General features: G+C 33.3%; 1 protein-coding gene across 11 annotated transcripts in view; it reads right to left on the bottom strand.

Annotated features, from left to right (window-relative positions):
• The window catches only part of LOC18423952 (lysine-ketoglutarate reductase/saccharopine dehydrogenase bifunctional enzyme), a 41336-nt gene that overhangs the window by 12092 nt on the left and 4516 nt on the right, over positions 1-24728 (bottom strand). For 10 of the 11 annotated variants that reach the window (XM_088854773.1, XM_088854774.1, XM_088854775.1 and 7 more), the window contains exons 6-19: positions 22943-23025; positions 20142-20255; positions 18659-18734; positions 16851-17022; positions 16199-16295; positions 15899-16065; positions 14634-14685; positions 14383-14523; positions 12150-12500; positions 9910-9990; positions 4507-4572; positions 2011-2128; positions 1129-1258; positions 410-489 (exon numbers count right to left, since the gene is read on the bottom strand). In XM_088854773.1, the coding sequence (XP_088710899.1) occupies positions 410-489; positions 1129-1258; positions 2011-2128; positions 4507-4572; positions 9910-9990; positions 12150-12500; positions 14383-14523; positions 14634-14685; positions 15899-16065; positions 16199-16295; positions 16851-17022; positions 18659-18734; positions 20142-20255; positions 22943-23025 (1728 nt within the window). The remainder of the gene's footprint in view (positions 1-409; positions 490-1128; positions 1259-2010; positions 2129-4506; positions 4573-9909; positions 9991-12149; positions 12501-14382; positions 14524-14633; positions 14686-15898; positions 16066-16198; positions 16296-16850; positions 17023-18658; positions 18735-20141; positions 20256-22942; positions 23026-24728) is intronic. The other variant, XM_088854777.1, reaches the window with a different exon arrangement.

Raw genomic sequence — 24728 nt, forward strand, 5'->3', positions numbered from 1 at the left:
GTAATTACCATCCAGTGCAATGATTTTAATGACTCAAAGTCCCATTGATGGTTCCTGTGTCCCTCAGTGACCATCATTTAGTAGGCTGGTGATGGACCCAACTATGCAATTGTGGTTTAGAAAAGTATAACACAGTGACTTGGGAGGAATTCATGTATTGATAACTTGATACTTGCATGGCTATAAACTTGTTTTCAAGATACATAAAGGGATTTAAAATTTCATGCTCAATTATTTATAGAAAAGTAGTTACTTGTATGGTCCTTAAGGCATCATACCTCTTCACATCTTTAAAAAACCTTAAGGTTTCGTTAAGTCTGAGTGGTACACAATAATTGTAAATGATAGAATATCACAACTGCATAAAATATATTTGGGTTGAAATTTCATTTCTAGGTTCACTAGATACCATCGACATGTATAATTTCCCCTTGGTATTTGTATTTGGCTGGATTCCGTCCTGCTTTGATGGCTCCAGCAGGGTTCCAACTGAAAGACCAAACACATTCAAACAACCAAAGTTAATCTTCATTGAATAGGATAATCAGTACTAGTCAAGCTATACTGAAAGGAAAATGGGCATATAATTGGTTATACACATATAAGATATATACTCACTAAAAGGAAGAATAATTGCAACAACTTCAATGAAATATTGGATTACAAACTCAAACCAAAATTCAATTGTCAAAATGGAAACAGAAAAGATCTTTAAGGACAAGTAATCCTAATTGGGTAAATATCCAAAATTGTATTTAGATTGAAAAAGATAGAGAGAAAATCTCACAATAGTGCCTTGGCAACTGCATGAATTATGCACGCATTCCCAAAACATGGAATCTCAGAATAGCAATTAGACTAGTCATTCTTCATTTCATACAAGAAAATTTTCTATTTTGTTGGGAATTTAAAATAATGCATAAGAAATGGTATTCTTCAAAAGAATTTCAAATGAATTGTGGGCAGTATAGTTATTCCTACAAAGTTGATTAAAGATTTGGAAGAGAGCACTGGAGTGATTAATGCAGGTGCTTCCAGGTTCATTGTTAACATTTTCCACAAGATCTATAGCAAGAAAGGCTAACATAATCCACAATCTATCATCCAAAAAAGATAATTTTCTTAAACCTGAATTTATAAGCCAATGGATTGTTTGCAGCAGCTGGAGATGGAAGTCCTCCACAATAAGAAACAAAAGAATTTATTATTCCACCTCTGCCATGTGCCTCATGGATCATCTTCATTGCCATCATATGGTCTGAAACATATAAAAGGAAAGAAAGTAGGCACAAGAATTAATTGTTACGTATACCATATGTCAATCAAAAATACACATTGACTACTGGCCTAAGCAATAATAACTTTCTACAAACTGACTTCTTAATGGTCAAAATTATGAAAAGTCAATATGTATGATGCTTCAGGAGTTGACTAATGCCATGCAAGAGGACATGGTGCATGTTGCACTCTTTTGAAGTTATAGTTATAGGTAAACATGTTCTCTTCCGCCTTGTATTTATGAAATGAATTGAGCTCCAAGTGAAAAATAGAGGCACCATTAGCTTCCAACAGTAAGAAGCAAAAGCTGAATATTTGTATGTGAGCTGAGTTTTATTGATTTTAAAATAGGCAACATTGCTTGATGAGAAATAGTTGATATGGCAAAATACAAAACAAGAGAATATATGGCTTCTAATGCAACAGCATCCAGATACATCAAATAACCAAGGAATAAACCATCAAATATTATACTTGTGAAGAAAGAGAAAAATTCCCCTAGGCAAATAAAACACTATCATGAAATATAATAACATCGAGAATGTGACACTTTTTAGACAATTATCCTCTTCTTTTATTTTATTATGTAGCAAGTTCATGTTTATTTGCACTGAACTAGCTAGATATAACAATCATTAAAAGGGCAGTGCAAAATACATATAGCAGACCATCTATAGATGCATATGCAGACAGAAATAAAAAGGATCTAAAAAATTGCATGACATATATTACCTATGCCAGGATCCAAACCCATTTCACAAAGAATCGCGATGCCTGCACCTTTGGCCATTTCATCTAACTTTGACATGGAATCATTAACATAGCTCGCAGTGACAAGATGCTTTTTCAGCTGCAATAATATGCAAAATATTCATCATTATAACTATTTTTATCAATAAACTCATGGGAATTCACGACCATGCTACAATCCAACCTTTTGAGAATATAGATAAAGCAAAAATAATTGGTGCAATCCGATGATCATGGAAAATAGTCACAATCTCGGCCAAAAGGAGCCACTAAAAAACGTATATAAGAACAAGTTCAAGCATTCAATGTTTAAATGTTCAATTCCCTGAGAAATATCTTACAACAACTACAAACAATATAAATATCTCTAATGGATAATTCCTTTTGTCATTATATGGTAGCACTATGATGGTATACCTGTTGAATAAGAATTGAGAAAAACAATTAAAGTGATGAATTACATACAACATTTCTAAAGAACATCAGAATAATTTAGTATAGGTTCAATGAAAAAATAATAATAATGGATGAGTCAACATAAATACAATCTCCTGTGGTTCATTTATGACATCTTATACATCTTTCTTGTATTGCCATACGTTGGTAATACTGCACATTTGCAACATGTACACATTTTGTCTCATCAGGTCACTAGATATGATAATCTCATCCACTCTCTCAAGTTTTGTGCATGTTGATATGTGACAAAATAAAAAAGCTTGGGATCAGAGACTTTCTCAGAACCATGACCACTCACCTCTGTTAAACTGAATTAATGATACTACTCTTCTATATACTTTTATCCTTTAGACATTTTTAGGTACTCATCATTCATATACTCTTCAAGGACATACATGCTTGGGTGCACACACACAACACATGATGCATTCTCCATTCTACTATTAGAGCTACACATTTTTTATTAGTATTAGAGCCCAAAGTACAGGGCTAGGATTAACCTTCTGTTCCATTCATAGATCACCTGACAAACATTTTCCCAGTTGCATCAATCTTTTATACACTTTTTTCTCATATCTTCCATGTTCGATGTTCCCTACCTCGTTTGCACATTCCAAAGATAAATTTCCAGTTATCATCCAACATGCAAAGTTATTACCAGTATAGGCCTTTGAGGACTCAAGATTCTTTCATTTATCAACAAAGAACTAAGAGTAGTAACGATCAAGGAAAGTTTATTAACCATAGGAAATGAGCCTTTGTCCACATAACAAATGCCACTAGAAGAAACAACATCAAGCTTCTCATTTTTACGTGAAGGAACTATTTAGAGAATATAATTGTCAAGGTCGATCTCGCACTGCTATACTTCAGTTCAATTGATAATAAACAAGTTTGTCCATCCAACAAGAATTAAGTACCACAAGGAGGAGTCTAGCATAAATGACCTAATTGTCCTAGAAAAAAAAAAGAAAAAAGAAACCAATAATGCCAGAGTCCTTCTAGACACAACCAGGTAAGGATATTATGGGTATTAACAAACTACAACCACCTGAATATATGCATTAGTCATTTTTAACATGCAAAAATAATATACTGAAATATTGCTGCATAATTACTTCTCATTCATGGTTTGTCTTGAGTATACTTTATCATTAGCTGGTAGACATTTCCCTAAATGGCTAACATATCCACTAGATTAGGAAATGAAGGAATAGGCATAAGACTAGACATTATTGTTACATATCCAGCTCAATGTTGTCAAATTTGCTTTGAGGCCCATTTCGAGTTTTTGTTGGGGATTCAGTATTTCATCCATTTAGAGGAAGATTTCAACTTTAATTTTTTTTTAATAAAAGATTTAATAATTATGGGATTAAGAAAGAAAGTAACAAAAGGGAGGGACTTTAAGAATAAAAATAACTAATTTTCCAATAAAACGACTACATAACATCCACCATCTTGTTAAAGATTAAACAAACCTCTATAAAGCTAGCAAAATCCCTAGGATCATAGGCTAGATTGGTTTGAGATATTTTGAATCTTTTTCTGAGTAGTTCAATAGTAAAATCATTCTTATAGAATAAATGACTTAAACATCCCTCAAATGAAGGACTAGATGAGTTTAAAATATTTAGTGTTTCTACTACAATAAATATCTTAAAGGTAGGAGATTTTGTTAGAGTTGATGAAGGGCAAGAAAATGGAGACACAAGAGGTAAAGAAAATAATGAAGTTATCTTTCAAATCTTGGGGAAAGAAACGTGCCTCCAATCTCGATGTAAATACGTTTTGCGCCTGCTTGGGCCTACAACAGAAGGCTTCAGACTCTTCGGCTAAAGCAAAGCAAATCTAATAACACTAATACAGCTACTGACCGAATCTAGTTCTATCTATAGTGCTTGAACTTGAGCTTTAAAAAAGATGAGTACAATATGAAACTAAGAATTAGTAATGCACGAAGTTTCCATGTAAGTGAAATTTTTAGCATGGAAAGAAGAGTTCACAATTGACACGAACCTCAATACAAGCTTTCGCAACGATGGAGTGAAAACTTGGAGGCAATAAACTTATTACAACTTCAACCTACAAAGTACATAATGTTAGGAATGGAAGAAGAGAAGAAAATTTGATGATATCTATTAGAATAGAAAAACATTTGAGTAACAACATTTGGAAAAAACAATAAAAAGAATCATCACATATCATGACATGGATACTTAGCAGACACTGAATTTCATATGTACAATGTTAATGAAATGCATGGCAATTAATAACTTCAACACTTGCTGATGAGCTATTATGAACAAGAGTTTGGATGAGAAAATGCTGTTTTTTTTTTTTGTAGGTAGAATGTTTGCGAAGATTTTTTTCTATTGAGACGAGCAAAATCTCAAACTCTTTTATTCAAGTGACTTCTCTTATATAATGGTAAAAATTTCAATGTTTTATAAGCAAATATGTGTTTGGGAGGTATATCACTGTATTGGATATCTTGTTTTTTTCTTGTGGTTTTTTATCTTAGATCTTGTTCGTCAAAATTTCCAAACTCCAAATTTTGTCATTATTTCCATTTTTAATGTTATGAGTTGTGTATTGGTCCCACGTCCAAGGATCTCATAATATAAACACTCCTTCTTATGTAAAGAAAGTTGGGGTTAATTAGAGGAAAAAAAGACCGAGGATATAACATCCTAGAGAGCTCTTCATTAAAATGTGCTTTGATTTTCATATAATAGTACGAGTTTATCATGTATTTATTGCTTCCGCACGTTTGCCTTTCTCTCTTCGAGTTTTTAGAGAACCACATCTTTGAAGCAGGGAGATTGATATCACGCTTATGTATTCAATACTTTAGTTTTGCTTGTGTATATGTCATTAATAAATTCAAAAACATTAAGCATCATGCTTAAGGAATATCCTATGGAAATACATAACAAAAAGGATATTCCTTGAGAACTTCTTAATCTCTTAAATACTAGCAACCATGTGGTCAATATCTGAGAAAAAAACTATAGTACAAAATTATGGAATATGGGAGGCAATCAAACGTAATTTTGTGGGTGAATACTAGGAGAAAATTTGAACTGAAACTAATTTGAACTGAAACTACTATGTAACTAAATATCTAATAATAATATGTCAACCAAATATATACATATAACAATATGTTAAGAGAACGATGCAACATGATTTAGTGATTAATGAACTATCTATACATGACACCATGGAATATCAAAATGGAACTTTTTGTGAACAACTGTAGAGTAATATATTCTAAAATTTACCCTTAATAATATGATGTTAAAAGTATTAACATGACACAATTGATGAAAATTAGTAAGATTGATGGAGGGCAAAATTACATTTATTTTTAATTTCTATTCAATTTCAAATGATGTATATTTTGATTTTAGTTTTAGATTTATTTTTAGGATTTAAATTTTTTTAGATTCTAGTTTTCTATATTTTCCTTATTTACTATTCACAAGTACTATTCATGGTACTGTTCACAAGTACTATTCATGTGCTGCTGTTCACAATACTGTTTACAAGGGTATTTTTGGAATTTCAGTGTTGTTTTAGGGTAATTTTAGAGTGTTATTTACTTGGATCTCAAGTGGAATTAGGATTTCATAGGCTTATAAAGGTGGAATGTCATATTTTGAGAGACATATGTTATTCGAATAAATTTTATTTTATGAAAGAACAAAGTTTTTCTTCTCTTTGCTTGATTTACAGCTATGTTTTTTCTCTATTATTGCTGATTTTATTTGTTTAAGGTTCAGCAAAAAGGTAGATTCAATTTCTCACCCTTTCTTTCTACATCAGAGATGTAAAAAAAATATATTTTAATTAGTAAAAAGGAGACAGACAAGAATACCACTCCATAAACAAAAAAAGACATTCACATATTAGCCAACCCTTTATGGATGTTTCAAATTCAAACTTAGATCTAGCCATCTTCTTGGGAGATTAAAAAATAAATATTCCTCTTTCCAAATGGCCACTGCAAAATATAACTAGTATCTAACATTTTGATTACAGGAAAATTCAAAAGATAAGGAACAAATGCCTATTTTAAGTTAAAAAAGTGTGCAACCAAAAGCACCACAAAAGTGTAATGCGCCACAACAACATCGAAATGCATTGTACTATACACTCCAAGAAAATATGCGTCATGTAATGCCGCAACAAGGTGCTAACGATAAAAAAAAATGTCTTAAAAGGTCTTTTAAAGAAAACAAGAAGGTAATGCAGCTAAAAGAAGCCACTAAGAGACATCCCTTCAATTCATTACAAATTTGAAACTAGAAGCAAAAAATAAGCCTACTCTTTTAATATATATGAGTGAAATATAAATGAGAGAATAAAAAAAGGCCAGGTCAGCTTCTCTAGGCATTTCGGAGAGTATAGACTATGGTCTACTAATATTATAAACATTTCGCTCCCAATTGTCTATAATAAGGCCACCCAAATTTCCAACTCATCGGCATCCTAATCGTTGATAGCCATCCTCACATATGTTAATAGTATTATCTAAAATATTTAAATAAACCAAATAGTAGAAAAAACCTCCCAAAGTTTGCTCCTCTGCCAATACTCCAGCTCCTCCATTTTGCACTCCACTCTTTCGCTATAGGACCGGCTCAACAAATATCATGCTATTGTATGATCAAAATATGATGCAGCTGTAGAGGGTACTAGGGTTTTAAATTTTATAGGTATCTTAATCATTAAGTATGCACTATAAAAATTTCAAAGAAGTAGAGTGACATTTTCATAATAAGCATCTTGGAGTTTTGTTAATACAAATACCCTTGGCTGTTAGTGAAAAATTTATTGGTACTTGTAGCATTTATAGGCTGAGAGTACGTAATTAACATTTATGGTTGATTAAACACTTCAGTAGGACTGTGTGATATTGACTGACCAAGGGTTAGGTGATCTATGGCCCTAGTCATGTCCCAAACCCTTACCCCTGAGAATGTGACATTACCATAAAGGGTTTATAGAGGATCATCCCTTGTTGAGGTCAGAGAGGTGCTCAGGGTTGGATTGAAGTATATGAGAGCTGTGTGGCCTTCTATGCGCGAATGTAGGCTATGAGAACGAGGGCTAAATCCTCAATAAAGTTTCGTAAGACATGTATATATGACACCGCACTACTAAGAAGCAACCCTGAAAAGGGATGTATATATGTGCATAGAGTCACCCTTGCATTATAGTGACTTGTACTTTGAGAGGGGGAACTGCAATGCACATCCCAAGATCGTGGTTCACTGTTTATTGGTCAGCTTTGATGACCAATTATGAGCCCCTAAATGAGACTGTGGGTTATGGGTTTTACTGGGTTGATTTGAGAAGCTAGTTGTGGATCACAGTTACTAGGTCATGTAGAGTTCTCTTACAATCACTTATTTTTGACCCATTGGTACCAGTCTATTTCTAGATATTTCTTTTTTAGTATTTGAAATATTTATGTGAATTTTAGAAAAAATTCAAAATTTTTAAAATTATTTTCTTCTGTAGATTCCTTAAAAAAGGTATTCTTGTAAATAAATATTGTAGTGTGCGAGACACATGTTGGGCCCTTGGATCCAGCTCCACGTGTGACACACCCCATGGATGGAGTGTGGAGGACCCATGGGACCTACATGTCACCCATAGGGGGGGGACACCCCTCTCCTTTCTTGTTTTAGATTTTGTTTTAGTCAAAATATGTTTGAAGTTAATTAAATAACATTTTAAAAGGAAAATATTATTGGTGTTTATTTTGTGGGAGTTAGTTTTGACTTAAAAATATTGTTGACTTTCTATAATTTTTTTTTGAAGAATAAATAAGGAAGTTCTAGAATGTTTTTCGATTGGTCTAATCCTTATTAGACTAAAAGTGGATATAGAAATATTAAGGGGATAAAGTTCCTAATATTCATCCCTAAATCATGATGGCTGATTTATGAGATGGATAACTCAAATTTATTTTCTCTCACCCTACAGATTTCCTAAGTTCCTATTGGTCAAGGTGAATCATATTTGGATAGGCATATCCATGGGGGGTCATGAGGCTCTTTTCTCATTCTACACATTTTTCTTAGACTCTCTCCCCTAGCTTTCACTCTCTCCTTCAGTCCCCACTATCTCTCTCATCTCTCTAGCTCCTCTCTCCTCTCTCTCTAGGTGGCACACCACCCCATAAAGATCATGACACACACCACCCTAATTAGGGTTAGGAGAGAGAGGCATGCCCAGCCCAGAAAGGGAGGTGCCTTTGAGGCATGCCTTAATTTGATCCAAAGGGTTTCTAACAAAACCCTAAATTGTTTTTTATGTTCTCTAAAATCGTAGTTTAAGAGGTATAGCCTAAGGAAGCTTCCCGGCTTTGAAAATTCAACAAGACCAACAAGATCAAAGATAAGTCAGTAAATCGAGTGTGGCATGTACTAAATCCTATGAGGGTGACCCTAGGGATAATCCAGAAAATCTTCCGGGCTATTTAGTTTTATTTTTCAGTCATATTTGCATGTTTATTATGAATTTCAGGAACTGTACCTAAATTGTTAGTGGAAGCTTGGTTTTTTATTCATGGATTGTGTTTATTTAATTTGAAAGTAAAAGAAAAGGTCCTAAGTTGTATTTAGGGCTTTAATTTTTATTTACAGCAGTGTATTGTGGCACTTATAAATGGAATTCAAATTAAATAATAAAAAAAAGGAATTTTTTTTCATTTTATAGTTTTGAATTCCACATAGCCTCATCTTTTAAAATTTCAACCATGTCCTTATAAAGATGACAAAACTACCATTTGTCTTTTAAACATGACCATAAATTGACCTCTACTTAGTGACCAAGTTACCCATACAAAAACCTTTTACATAAAAAAATATCACAAATTTGGTAAATCACAACCCATTCTAAATTTAATCTTTGTATTTTGAAAGGTTGTTAAGGTTACATTATCTACTCACATACACAGAGAGAGAGAGAGAGAGAGAGAGAGAGAGAGAGAGTGTGTCATTGCTAAGTTTTAACTATAGCACATAATTGAAATATTCATAGAAATTTCTATGTCGTCAAATTACTTTCAAACTATTTAAAGGGGAAATTGAATATGAACAATCTTTGGATAAAGGTAAATATGAATACATGATAGGTGAGTTTCTAAAAAGTAAAAACTATCAAACATAATGATCATATAACAACCATAACTATCATTTTTTATTTATTAGTTGATTAAAATTCCATGGATGGTAGACTAATATACTAGGCAAGAAGATCAGCCCATACTAGCAAATTAAGTCATATATATAGTCACTGAATATAGAACAATTAACAATGTATATATTACTGAAAATTTTTTGTGAAAAATGATCATTCATTTCCACATTTAGTGAATTTAGGGAACACAAACCTTTGCATTACCTGGGAAACATACTTACAGAGGCTACTGTGATCCATAGCATCAAGCTCAATTGCTATTGCATTTGGAAAATCCTCAATAATCTGAGAAAAAATATAGTAAGTAATATTAAAATCTTCACATTCGTAAGAAAAGAGAATTATTTCAAAAGTTATATTGAGAGAAATATTAACATTTCTCCTTTATATTAGATAAAAAATATCTCTCATATTTACCTTTATATTGAAAGAAATATTAACATTTCTCCTTTTTAGCTCATCCTATGAATATGTTTCTTATTGACCAACATTCCACCCCATAAAGCAAAGGTGGTCTCACAACTATTTTACAGAACTTCCCCTTCAGCTTTATTGATATGCGGCGATGACATAAAACTCCGATTGCACATCTCCACTTTACCCACCCAGCTCTAATTTTATGTATGACATCTTCCCCAATCTCTTCCTTGATTATTGACCCAAGATATCAAAAGTACGCTCTTTTTGGTATTTCTTGGCCATCAATCTTAACTAATTCATCGTCCCTACTCCTATTATTGTTAAACTTGCACTCCATATATTTAATCTTAATCCGGCTAGTTGTTCGAACACTAGTTAGCGCTCTCTCGTACATATCTCTCACCAAGTTGACAGAGTATCTAGAGACTCATTTCTTTTCTAACACCCACCAAATTAAATCCCAAGGTACTCTATCATAAGCTTTCTCTAGATCATAAAGACCATGTGGAGGTCTTTTCCCTTTGCCCTACACTTCTCAATCAGTTGCCTAAGTAGGAAAGTAGCCTTAATTATTAAACTCCATAGAACAAAATCTAATTGGTTTTCAGATACATTCATTTCATGTCTTAGTTGTTACGCAATCACTCTCTCCCATAGCTTCATAGTGTGGCTCATACGTATGCAAATTGAAAAAAAAAAAAAAAATTTGAAATGAAGGATGTTTATGTTAACTCCAGGTCTCATATGAAGCCCTTTCAAAAGTCCCAATAACTATGAAGTACAACCAGTTATGAGCTTTCAAATCCTCAATGGCTGTCCAGCACGATCTAAGTAGGTGGCAAGAAACAGAGAAAAACTGAATGATGATTCCCTCACAAGACCACTTACAAAAGGACTAACCCGCTACGTGTCTAGAGGTTAAGCCATCCACTAGCTTCTATCAAGAAGCAAAGTGGCATTCAATGTTACCTTATGAATTTAAAACATAGATAATTTTAGCATTTTATGCTTTGTTATTTGGTAAAGAGTTATGTTACCTAGATTTTTCTTCTCTTTAAGTGTTGTACGGGTTTAAAAAATGTGCATCATAACGACACCAATTATTTAAGATTATTTTGCTTGTTTGGCAAAAAAAGGTGTTTATTATTATATTGCGGAAAATGGAGTGTGACTGTGAGTGTACCTTGGTACTTCTTTGTTATGATGAAATAAAATTTTAGTAAATTTTGTTAGACTTTGTTGTCTCTTATAATTATATCTATATTCAACATAGAGCATTTGATGTCACATGAAAGAATAGACAAAAGACAAGCAGACAACAATTATAAACTATGAGGAAGAGATTGTGTTATGAGAGGACCTATAAACAGGAAAAAGAACAATTCACAACCTAATTTGTAATTAAAATTCCCAAATCGTAGTAGTACCAAATTACATAAAAGTTGTTTCTCGATTGCAATACTGATTCAATAAGACTCTCATGGCCATGATCCCATATCATTTAAAGTAGTCGACTGTCATATGATGATATGATATCTAGAGAATCTTCAACTATCAATTCACAGCAAAAACACACAACAAATTATGTAGTCCAATCAAGGGGTTAAGATAAGACTCATTGGAAAATAGTAGTAACCAAAAGATAAAGTGGGAAGATCCCAAGATGAACAAAGCTGATTCGGACAAGTAACATGATTGGATAATGGCCACAATACAAGTTATGCTCACATTATGTCAACAAACCATCTCTTTACAATAACTTCGATGTGTTTGTACAATATGAAAATAATCGATCAGATAGGTTTTTCTAATAGTTGACTTTAAGAGATTGTATATTTTTTGTCTTTTAAAGGAACAAAAAGTTCTGGCTTACATTATTCCAAGAATCAGGACAAAAATGCATGTAAACCCAATTTTTCTTGTTAAATTAATCCTCCTTTAGATCTAAATGTTTTTAACTTAAAGACAGCTAAAGTAACAATTATCTAGATTGCAATATCCATCTAGAGGTTTAATAATCACACCTTCTCTGCATCTTTCAGATAGAGTGATGCCACTATCACTTGAACATCCTTAGGCCCATTTGTATCACTGCCAAAATGATTTTTAAACCAGCTATGAGATCCGCTTCCACTTGATGCTAAAAGCTCAACAGCTGGTTCACAAACACGTCCGGCACCCAAAATTAGAACCGCCGGTCTTTCCTCCATGTGATCTCTTGTCTGCACCATTGTTTCACCAACCTTACCAACCTTTAGTGAAAATCCATATGTTCCTCTCCTGGAAACTCTAGCCTCAGAATCATCACTTGGTTTAGCAATAGAAGACAACGAATCAATTATTTGTTCAAGAATGCTTTGATCATCAGCACCAACCTAAGGAAACATTTTAAGAAGTATCAATAAAAGAAATAATTGCAAGAAAAAGAAAAAAAAAGGATCCTTCAACATTTTACATGAAAATTCTTAGTAGGAAAAGCTTCAGATACTACATAGTTAAACACTACATTTGAAAATCAAACCAATCCCAACTTCTATGGTTACATACTGCACTTTAGAGTCACGGCATGCAATAAGTGAGAATTATCTAAAAAGTAATTTATTAAGGGAAAAAGGAGAGTATCACATGTCTATATTTACAAGTAAAATGTCATTGGAGTTATACATAAAGCATGTATAGGCAATAAATACAAATGACAAGTACTCCTAATGAATCATCAATATAAGTTGTATAACACCATCCCCCAAACTCAACCAGGAGGTATACTCAAGTAGCGAGAGTCACCCACCAAATGTTCGTGAACCCTAAATGGAGGATTCACCTCTTTGCTGTCTATGGGACTAAAGGAGGAGACAAGAGATATTCGGCCCCATGGATCCAAGTACGTATCCTTGATGGGACTTTCATCCTCATAATCAACTAAATATTATTTGCATCCTCTCTTGTGACATTAGGTGGATGGCAGATTTCTATTTGATATCAATATTTTATTCCTTAAAAGGAATATCAAAGAGGAAGCCATTACACAACCTCTTAAATTTTTCTCGACAAATAATAGAACCTCTGATATTATTAACTCAAGCTATCCTTCTCTATCATCCACCTTTTATAGGATTATGTAGGCCTCAAGACATGTTTTAGGAGGTTTAACCATTAAACTATGTAATTTTTTTGGGATAAATTTTAGGTTGTACTCTTTTAGATTGTATTTGTGGCCACAACCTTGCTTGTTGAAGTCAGAGATAATGATATGTTTATCAACAAATGATCTTTTGGGCAAATATACAAGTGACCGAGGGGAAAATAACACGTTATAAACATGACAACAAAAAAAATAAAGAATATAAGAGATATTGTGGAAGAGTTCATTTATAACAATTTACAACTGTATCCACAATTTGATACATAATCTAACTCAACAATATCCACAATCTAATACATAATCTACCCAATGTCAATCAGTGAGAGTTTGACAACAAGAAACTGCCAAAGTAAACATCAGTTGCCTGGTTGGTTTGGAAACATGAGAGGAGAAATAAGTCGATCGATAAGCTTCTCACAAATAAAATGGAAGTCAACTTCATTGTACTTCATTAAATATTATACTATTAAAAGCAATTTGTATAACACTAATTTTGTCAACAAAACGGAGTGCGAGAAGTTTTAAAATTGTCCTTTTTGACATACAACAATTTAAGCGACCAAGCTTATTAAATACGAAACCTATAATAGAAAAAGCACAACTCGAATTTAGGGAAACTTATCAAAATACACAAAAAATTTCAATTAATTAACATTGTTCTTATTTATCAAAATAAAACAAAATATCGTCTAATATAACTCGATATAACTCAAGATTAGCGTCCTTTGATGGGTTTTTCGGTAGAGATTTAAGCATCACAAAAATGAGCTTTTCCCATGCGGTTCACTCTTAAGAAAAGACAATAGAAATAGTTAGTCAAGAAGCAAACATCAGGGTACCAAAGCTAATCCAAATAGAAAGGAAGAAGAAAGAAACATTCAAATTAGTTTACTTTCATGGAGAATTAGGCAAAAAAAAACAAAAAAAGGTTTTCTTGAGGGCTACATAAAAGAGCAATTTAACAAAGAAAGAACAAATGTGAGAGAAATTTAGCAAAGAAAACACAAATGTAAAGAACAATAATATACTGCTTAATATTCGTTATAATATCGCAAATATTTGATGTAAACTTAATTTAGCCATGAAAAAATATTATTTTGTCAAAGTGTACTTACTTCAAGTTCTGAGAATGACAAGGCATCTGCACTTTGACCCACTTCACATCTCACTAAATGAAATGAACCCCCAGCAGCCTCAATGATATCCAATGCCTCATTGATAAAAAATTGATCAAATAAATGACCACTAAGAGAAACCTGTTATATTCGGAATGATCATTGGACTTACATATAATGAAAACTTGTTTTTCAAAAGAAAATTCAACTAGCACAAGCTAATGAGAATGGAAAAGAACACAATTTCTTACCAATATTGTGTATTTCTTGGGGAGACTATTGCAAGGGTTTAGTGGTGAATCACTGCAGCAATTACGAATTTTAAAATTTCAATCATGACTAATATCTTCGGATGGAGATGAAAACAAACACGAAAAACTGGTCATCCATATACAAAGTCGTTAAATCAAAACTTGAACATTTCAAATATAGGTTGCCTAGATCATGAACATCAAGTGGGAGTTTCAATCATCTTTTCTTTTTACGAGGTTAGAAGCTGTTTCTCTATGGATGTGGATATCCATTCGAGCATGCCAATATCGTTCTCTATAGTTATTTATAATAGACATTTGGATCCTAGAAACTTTCGCAATAACAAATGTATTCTAGAATGGAACTTTTCCAATCTTTAATATAAACTTTTAATAGTAAAATAAACATTCCAAAATTTAACTCGTCCAAGATTCGGATACTGGATGCATGATATATTCATAAAATGAGGAATATGGCAACCGATTTTGACAAAAACATCAAGGAGTTCAAACCTTGATCAAATGAGATAAACAAAGTCTGGAGGTTCTGCAAAATTCTTTGAAGACTTCACAAACTTTAGGCTGAAATCCTAACTTCAAATAAGTATGAAAGCCAAACAAAAGAAATATGATGTCCATTTCACAAAGAAATGCTGAAATTCCTTTCCATTCATTTGTGAATGAAGCTTTGGTTTGGCATCTGAACAGTCAAGGTCATAATTAAAGCATAAAACAAAAGGCACAACAATGAGAATGCAATCTCTCTGCCATTGTTGGTGAAATCCAGACTACAGTCCTATGCATATGAAGTTCTTTTCCCAATGCCACTTAATGATCTCATCACCAAGGATAGGAAAAATGGGTCCCAGAACAACTATTCATCTAGAAGGAACTTGACATACATCAACAAGAATAATGCCCTTACAGGTAAGGTGTGGGAATAGAAAAGGAAAAACTCTAGGCGTGGAGATGGATGAGGAAAAACTTGTTTTAATGGAAAAATAAAGAAATAAATGTAATTAGTAATACAATTTTGATTATTAGGAAAGTAAAAAAACTCTATGAAAGTAAATTGCATGGGTTAACCAAGAACAATCACGGCAACAAATAAATTGCTTTTGCTGAATGACTCTATAAAAATGATCATGCACTTGAAATAAATATTTATGGACAAAAAATAAAGCAAACTAAATCTTTTATTTCTGTTCTTGTAGATGGATAACTCTGACTTATTTTTGTGAAAGATAAGTATAAAAAAAACTTACACTGAGTCTGAATTTCTCATGCGGGGAATATATTCATATAAAGGTGTAAGCACTCCTTTGTGAGATATGCAAGCTCTTCTTAAATGAGGAGGTAAATCTGAGATGTTAATCGTAGAGGCCAAGACACCAATGAAATTGGATAGGACATCTCCAAAATATTGGGTTGCCTTAACAAAAAAAATATAATATGGTATAAATATGAGCAAGTGCATGAGAGAATAGTACACTAAAAACTAAACAACGAATCAAAGAAACTCTATCATAAATGAAAATTAAAGCAAATAAATCAAAAAATCTTACTTCTCTTGGAAACTCAGTTGGAAGAATGTCAACTGCTAGACATATTATACCCTCACCCCTCATATCTTCATGATACGAAGTTGTGAAGGGATTGTACCTGGTAATCAACATTTTATTATAAACCAAGAACTAAGATATGTTTTCCCCAATGAATAAAAAAATAACAATAAATATGAAGACATAATATATGAAAAATTGTTAATATCGTAGAGAGACGTACGCAACAATCCTAAATATACAAAAGTGTGTGGCTGATCAATTCACCTAATCTAAAGAATAAATCACAAGAAAAGTTTAAATAATTCAAGGCATGCTTGATCGTACAACTACGTATGGGTATAGATAAGAATTAAGAGGATATGAAGAAATATCACAAGGTATTGAATAAAATAGCTGAGGTTATAGATGATGTTAAGAGGATATAAAAGAGAAAATAATTCTCACATCTAAAAGACACTTAATATTTGATTAGAAAGCTTCAGCTAATACACCCTTGGCAATTGTATTTCATGATACCAGTCATACCCATAGTAAGAATTAGGATCAATCTTTCATGGAAGTTAAACATATTCAACATACACAAATATGCAAAATTTAGGGAATATGATTCTAGAGAGTTAGTAAATTAACTGCATGTTTTTAAAATAAATACCTGAAGAAAGGATTCTCTATCGACGTGATTTGATTAACAAACTCAATTGAACCAGCGACATCACATGTTATATCAGAAATACCAACAAGTGGGCATCCTTTTCTCATTATGTCTTGTAATTGCTTAGTACTAAGCAATCGAGGAAACCTTCTTTCCCAATACATGCAATTCACTGCCGTACAGAAAAACCAGTATATTTTATATTACTAACCCACAAATAAAGTATTTAAGAAAAAGCGCCACAAAGTTCATAATCAACATTTCATTGGTTTTTATCGGTATATGTTATTTTCATGACATTTTTGGAATGCAAAAATACCACAAAACACAAAAGGTTTTACACTTGAATGAAAAAATATACTCAAAGGATAATCAAATATAAAATGTTTTATATACGTAACTGAAAAGTAGCAGGAAAAATTGTAAAAAACTTGAAAAACCCAAACATAAACTAAGATAATTACTTGTAAATATAGAGTCATTACATATGCTTAGAAAGATGTCCACTAAAAGAACACAGATGGTAAGTTCATTTAATGTTCTGAACAAAGAGATAAGAACAACAAAAACCAGAGAGTTTCTCAAAATGAAAGACATTAAGTGTTCACACAGGAGCAAGATGTACATTTACACCTGTGGGTTAAAAACCACTTAATAGGATTTATTGGAACTCAAGTTTAGGTGTAGTTCTCTTCATCCAGGTGACTAATTAAAAAAATAAGTGTTAATTGACATCCTAAAACAGCCTGAAGAAAAACCCATCTTGAGAGTGAACATAGATCGTCCGTTTTTTGGATGGTCAAATGTTGGTGTTAGGAACTCAAAATCCTCTGTTCCTATTAACTTTTAAAATTAAGCATCTTGTGATTTTAAGATGTTTTCGAAAATTTCAGATCATAAGAATCCCCTAAGCATGTGTTGCAAGAATATTTAGTAGTCATTTATTACATCTTCATTCTCAAGGTGGAAAGCAAGGGAGGAGAGAGTTCCTACAATCTTAATGGCAGTTATGGTTTCCTTTACTGTTTGTCTCTATTAATCCCAGCATCCCACTCTGATTTGTGCAAGTAAGAAAAACAAGGAGAGAGAGAGAGAGAGAGATGAGAGGGCAATTTTTTTATACTTGAGATTGTTTCTATGTCTTGAACCATGCCGTCTTCTCTTTACATTTTTTAACTTTGTTTTAAAGGGGATTACGTACTTTTGTTTATGACATTAACATTCTGTTTTTAAAGGGGGCTATATCTTTAAATTTTGTTCCTTTTTTTTTTTATAAGATGAGGCATTTGGTGGGTTCCTTGGGCAAAAGACGGATGCCTAGCAACATAGCTGCCTAGGGCACACGCCTTGGCCCATTCGGTTCGGTGACCTGCCTAGACTGCCCAGGCGGCGAGGCAGCCAAATTTTTGAACAGTGGCTGAACCATTCTAGTTGTACTCTCTAGCAAGAGATATGCTTCAAAAACCAAACTTCATCAATAGGTTAATGTATCATTATCATCAACTGGACTGATGAACTTCAGTGAGCATGCCGCCACTGCAAACATTTCAAATTAGAAAAACAAAATGATAGAAACATTACAATCCAATAGTTCAACTCACTAAAATAAGGAGTTATAAGATGAAGCAATATGCAAATGTTGAATCAGATATATCAATTCCAACATGAATGAACACTCAAAGCTGCATGGCTACTACCAAACATGGATTCCATGTGTCAAATAATTGGAGAATAAATGTAAAAACAATTTTTAAAATTATTACAGAGATATCGGCATAAGTATCCAATTCTCGTAATTGCTAACATACCCATTACCGATGCATATGGTGCAATTCTTTCATGGAAAATGGGAATGTAGTGTTCTGGATGTGCATAATAGTCAGCCTGCACAGGAATGACATCACATTTAGTTGAACTTCAGCAATTATTTTAAGGGCAAAAAAAAATAAAAAGAGAAAAAAATGTAGTCCGTATTTGTTGTCCTTGAGGAGAACAATAAGCCAGATGTGTTATCAATCAGACGACTTGTGCATCAAAGGCAATGTATTTTGGATACCAATGGAGGTTTAACGTCCGATACTATAATTGAGCAACAGCCTGGATATTACAGCAAACAAATTTGGAACAATTGAGACTTATGAATTTTGATGCTCCTAAAGTATTATTATGTGAAGGGTAGCAGGCGAAAAGACATTAGCCTGACAAATAGAATGGCCTGCATAACAGATACATGTGTCCGACATGTTCAAGTGTCCAGAATGACACAGCACCGATACGTGTGTTGACACATCAAACAAGCCAGTTGACATTTCCCAACCAAGACATGCCTCTGAGCACAATCTGGGATACGTAACCAAAAGGGTCTTAAATAATCTCAGGCACATCAGACGACTCTGTATCGACATTTATACACATTTCCAGAAATTTGGACACACATATCCAAATTTTAGAAACATACATCCATGGTATGTATACCTGCATCCAAAATTTTGGAGTATCTATCATAATCGTTGGACATGCATTCCCACAGACTTAGACACATTAATTTAGTTAATATATTAAAAAATAAGAACCCTATGTACGAATACCAACACCTCGGTATTGTATCCTGTGTCACTTGCACGAAGCTATTTTTTAGCCAAGTTGGGCATAATGTGTATGTGTTGAATATAAACATGCTTGTCAGTGCCTTCGCAATACTAATTCATTCCGCCGCAGTTATCCACACTGCATCCCGTTCCCAAGTAATGGCCATTTTCCTTGTTAATAACACCTCTCTGAACACCACACTTCTCTCTATTGTTAGCTCAAGCCAGTAGCCCTTCCTAAGAAATCCATACAATTAGGCTTTGGGTTCTCAAGGCATGTGCTGGGGTAGTAGACTGATTCGTCAATGATTGAAAAATTAAATTTGTGTTGGATAAATGGATATTCATAATTACTTGTTAAAATTGTGTTGGAATTTGGATGGCATAGGGAAGTCTCCTCCAAGTTCCCTAATCTCTCCACTATCACATAAAGATATGCAAAGATACATAACTATTGACCCTCAAACTTTTTTCTAATTCAAAGACTTGAAGATATTCTACTATCTATTCGACTCACATATGCAGCTACTGTAATATCTACCTTAAGACAGATGATGAATGTGCTATGGTACAGAGTTATTCATTCTATAAGACTTGCAGCATGCATATTAAGAAACAATTTCACTTCATCTTTATAATTGGATTTTCCATCAAAGAAAGAACATGTTTTCATTCTTAAAAAACGAAGAAAAAGAATGTCTACCTTATCAAATGTTTTTGCTGGGTCCAGAGGTGTGACCATGTCTTCACAAGTTACAACACAACCATATACTTGGAAGTTTCTCCTTGATGCCCGTGATTGAACAAGGTCTCCATCCTACAAAGAATAAGTGAACCTTCATGAGTTATGGATGCTGGTGAGACCCAAGCAAATTGCAAGAAACATGCAATTTGTAGATGAATAGTCAGAAAAATAGCAAGTTTTAAGAAATAGTTAACCTATCTATATATATATATATTCTTTTCTTTTTTTTAATTTATTTATTTTATTTTTTCTTTTTTTCTTTTTTTTTTAATATGGAAATGGTTAGCCTATATTATGTATAAGAATGAGAGACCCAAAATCTCAACCCACCCATACCTTCAAAATATAAATGATTTTGTAGCATTCAAGAAACATGCAATGTGCAGAGGAATATTGAGACCAAAAGAAAGTTTTGAGAAATGGTCGACCAGTATTTCGTATATAAATAAAGATTCAAACTCTCAACCCTTGTATGATTCTGGAGAATCCTATCAATCCATTCAAGCTTTGAATTATTTTATAACATAGAATGTGTGCGCATGACCCTCTTCAGTGCAAATACAGATCTAGATAGCCTTAACAACTTACAACTAGAAGACTAAAACATCAAATATATGTCAGACTAGATTGGAAAGATAGGATGGACATGAGCATTATTAAAATAAAAATAAAAGACAAAAAATGAGATTGTCGGAAAGAGAGGAAATATGACAGAAATTTAATGCATCCTACAAGCAAATGAAGGTCATGAAATTGAGTAGTGCATTCAACCTCAGAGGGAACAAATCAACAATAAATGGAACAACAATCAGCACTATAAAATAGTTCAATAAATTCAACCGCCAAACTCATATAGAGAGAACTACAAATCGCAAGGATTTGAATCTTCATATAAATATTCATGTCAACATATAAGACTAGAAGCAAATGAAACACCTTATCCTTTTCATTTGTGGTGCTAACATCTAAAAACTGTGCAGGAAGAAGTCATAATAGAATATAGCTAAATAAGAACATGGAGGAAGAAGTCTAATAGAATAGCTAAATACGAACATGGAGGTTCTTCACATAAGGAGAAATATATTCTCTTCATCCCATTGAAAGATACATGTTCCTTAAATTGATATATATGAGCATTATTACCTTGGAAATATAGCTCATGGACGTGATCCCAAACTTCCTTTCTGTAAATAAATACATCACCCTTGAATTTATTTGCCCAAATCAAATTGATTAGCCAAGACATAACCAGCCCATTTATAGATTCTTTTCAATATTTGTAACTCCTCCAGAGGGTGAGGCAACAAGAACAGAGACATTGACATACCGCAAATAGGCAACAATGAGTGGTAACTGAAGAAAATGTCATTCATTTTGCTTGTAGGGAGCAATTTAGTGCCACACAGATAACACAATTAGCTGCTAACAGCAAAGGTCAAAGGATGGAAATACTAGATTTAGGTCAGTAGGGGCCACTGTCCTAAAAGTCAGGAACTCAACAAGGAAAAGGCAACTGAAATAAATGAAAGGAATCACCACTCCTTTATCATATTCAGATCAAACTTCAACAGAAACCCTTATGAAGTGAGACAAACTCAATCGATCAATTTTCACTCGTGTGGAAACTAAATTCTTTCCTTCTCTGTGATAAGTGCATGGTAGCTAATGTCACAAGTTTGACATAGAAAGCACACATTTAAACTACTGAAAAACCTTTAAAAAGTGAAAATACAGCTCGAATCTAATTGGTTGGAACCTCACTAGGATGGGGAACCACCTACTAGAAGTACCGATATCCCTCTTTTTCCATATTGGTAGGTTTTGGTTGTGGACACAAGCTTGAGTTCTTGGATTATATGCATGAAACCATGTGAAGAATAGAACATGGAGAGATCCAAGTACGATACCAATCAAGTATTTCAGGTAAAGCCAAGAGTACATTAAAATTACAGTAATACTGACAACTACACCAATGAGTATAAAGAAAATCCTTATGGACATTGTGCCCCTTTTGACATTCATTGACAGTGTAAACAAACTGTACTTAGGAACAAAAGTTGTTAAGTTCCCAAGCAAATGGGGATAAAATATGCAGGAAAATGGACAGAAATAAACAACAATGGCATCAAGACCCATAGGCCCTAACACATCACACATCACTCTCATGCAACAACAATCATTTCTCAAATAATTTCTCTCCTCTAATTGTGCAAAATGCTACTGATTTTGTCAGTATATCGGCCACTATAACTCATAAATTTTCTAAATGTATTCATCTAAATCATCATCTTTGTGTCCTAGCATTCTATAGGACTACCATGAAGGTAAGCAGTAACTTTTGGTAAAATGCCACAAGCAATTCATAACAATAGTCAATAAAGAAAATAAAAAACAAACTCATAACAACATAACATTCATTCACATCAATCAGTTTACAACGTGACAAATTACAAGAACATCTAGAACCCTTTAACATGCAAATAACACCAGAGAAACAGATTACGTTTATACACTGTGTCTGCATGATAATTGGCACTGGCACAAAAAAATTAATTGGATTCCTTACTTGATCAGCCAAGAGAGTTTCAAACATGATGAAAATTGCCCTAGCAAAGTGAATTCATATTGCATGAATATCTAAACATCCAATGCATGAAGGTAATGCAACAGAAGATATTTGGTGGAAAATTCTGAAGATCCAGCCAATATAAGGGCCATTTAACACGAGGAGAGACATGAAACAAAGAGTTTGCATTTACCGTTCCAACGAGTTCTGGAAGAATGGATGGATCAACAAATGCATGAGGTAAAAGCTTAAAAATCTCTTGTGCACCTTGAGAAACTGCAAAGAAAAAGGTTTTTGAGTGTCGAGAAAGTATTTCGAGAGAGCAACGAGGAGAAAACTATTGTTCCAGAGAATATCATATTAAGTGCAATATGTGCAAGGACCTAGAAAAGCAAAGGATGGAAATACAGCACACAAGTAATTGCATGAGAAATACCAGTCCATGCAAACATGAAGAATAAAGATATATTGGTCATTTTTGTGTTTTCTATTTGTATCTCATGAGTCACAGATACCAACTGCTACTAAGAACATTTCTTACGCAGGCAACTCCTACAATATTATTTAGACCGAAATGCATTTACATTCATACACTACCATTTAAACGTTAAAAAAGCACCTAATATTGTTCAAAATGATTGATTGTTTAAGTATTGGACTAAAACTTTAAAATTCAAAACCAATGCTCTAGAAAAGGAAAATGCTACTCCCCAAGGGGTATTCCGAGATAATAACCCAATCCAACTGAAGGAATCATTGTTGACACATCTATGGAGTTGTGTTACTTTATCTGATTAAATCTATTCAATTCATATCACTAACTATAGTTAATTGATATTTAGATTTATTTTACTCTTTAAAGGCTAGAAATCAGTCCATAATCCATGTATTGAACAAATTCAGGCTGCTTCTTACTCAATTCATCTCAAAATGGCCCATTAGACCTTGAAATATGTCTTTGATTTCCTCCAAAGTGTTCCTTACTCCTCCTACATTCAGTTGCAAGATTATGCTAACATGGTCATGAACCTCGTAACAGATGACATTCAGTTGCAAGATTATGCTAACATGGTCATGAACCTCATAACAGATGATCTAGTTAAAGAATTTTTAGTTTTACCATGGATTTTCTCATTTATTGGAGAGGCAGAAATAGATAGATTGTAGCTCATTCTGGTGGAGACTGAGAAGCATGCCATAGCTCATATAAACTGCTAAAGTTCGTTGGTTCCATTAGCTGCAACCAGGTTTGGTAGTTGAAGATTTTATCAATGTCATTTGGTGATAATAAGTACATTATCCAAATTATATCTGGCCCAACCTTTTATGAACAAACCAAGTACATTGAGCCAGTCAGTTGTAACTTTCTTGATGGCAACTTATCCTTGACTCAAGTTCGTCTTCTATGCAGCTAGTTAGCTTGTTTGCTGAACCCATATTGGTACTCCACACCAATTACTTTTTAAGAAACTTGCAAAACATTCTATTGATGCCCGGTTTGTTTGAGCAAGTATTTAGTAGAACACTTCACTTTATACTTATTCCTTTAGGCACATTTACATATGCACACAGTTGTACTCTATGCCGTTTATTTCCCTTAGAGACTTCTTCCCTCTCCATCTTTGTATTTTAATAGGGTAGTTTCCATAATCATTATTTGAGTGAGGTTTCATATAATTCTTCCAATATGCTCACAAGTTACATATTACCTTCCCTTGACAAAAAAATAAGTGAAATGCTATGGATGTTGCTCAAACAAAATCCGTTGACTTCTCTACTTGCAAGGAATCCAATAGAAATCTGGCATAGTTTTTGTTAATTCTACAAATCACAACTGCCGGAACATGAAATGCACAGGATTAGACAAAGGACAAAAACAAGATCAGGAAATTTCAGTAATTTGACTCTTTAACACCATCATTCAATGATGATTATTGTTCTACTTCTTTGGGAAATTACTGGAATAAATATGTGAATGA

This window comes from Amborella trichopoda, chromosome 13, assembly GCF_054954075.1.
Source record: "Amborella trichopoda isolate Santa Cruz 75 chromosome 13, AtrichopodaSantaCruz75HAP2 v2.0, whole genome shotgun sequence".
In the NCBI taxonomy this organism is placed as follows: Eukaryota; Viridiplantae; Streptophyta; class Magnoliopsida; order Amborellales; family Amborellaceae; genus Amborella; species Amborella trichopoda.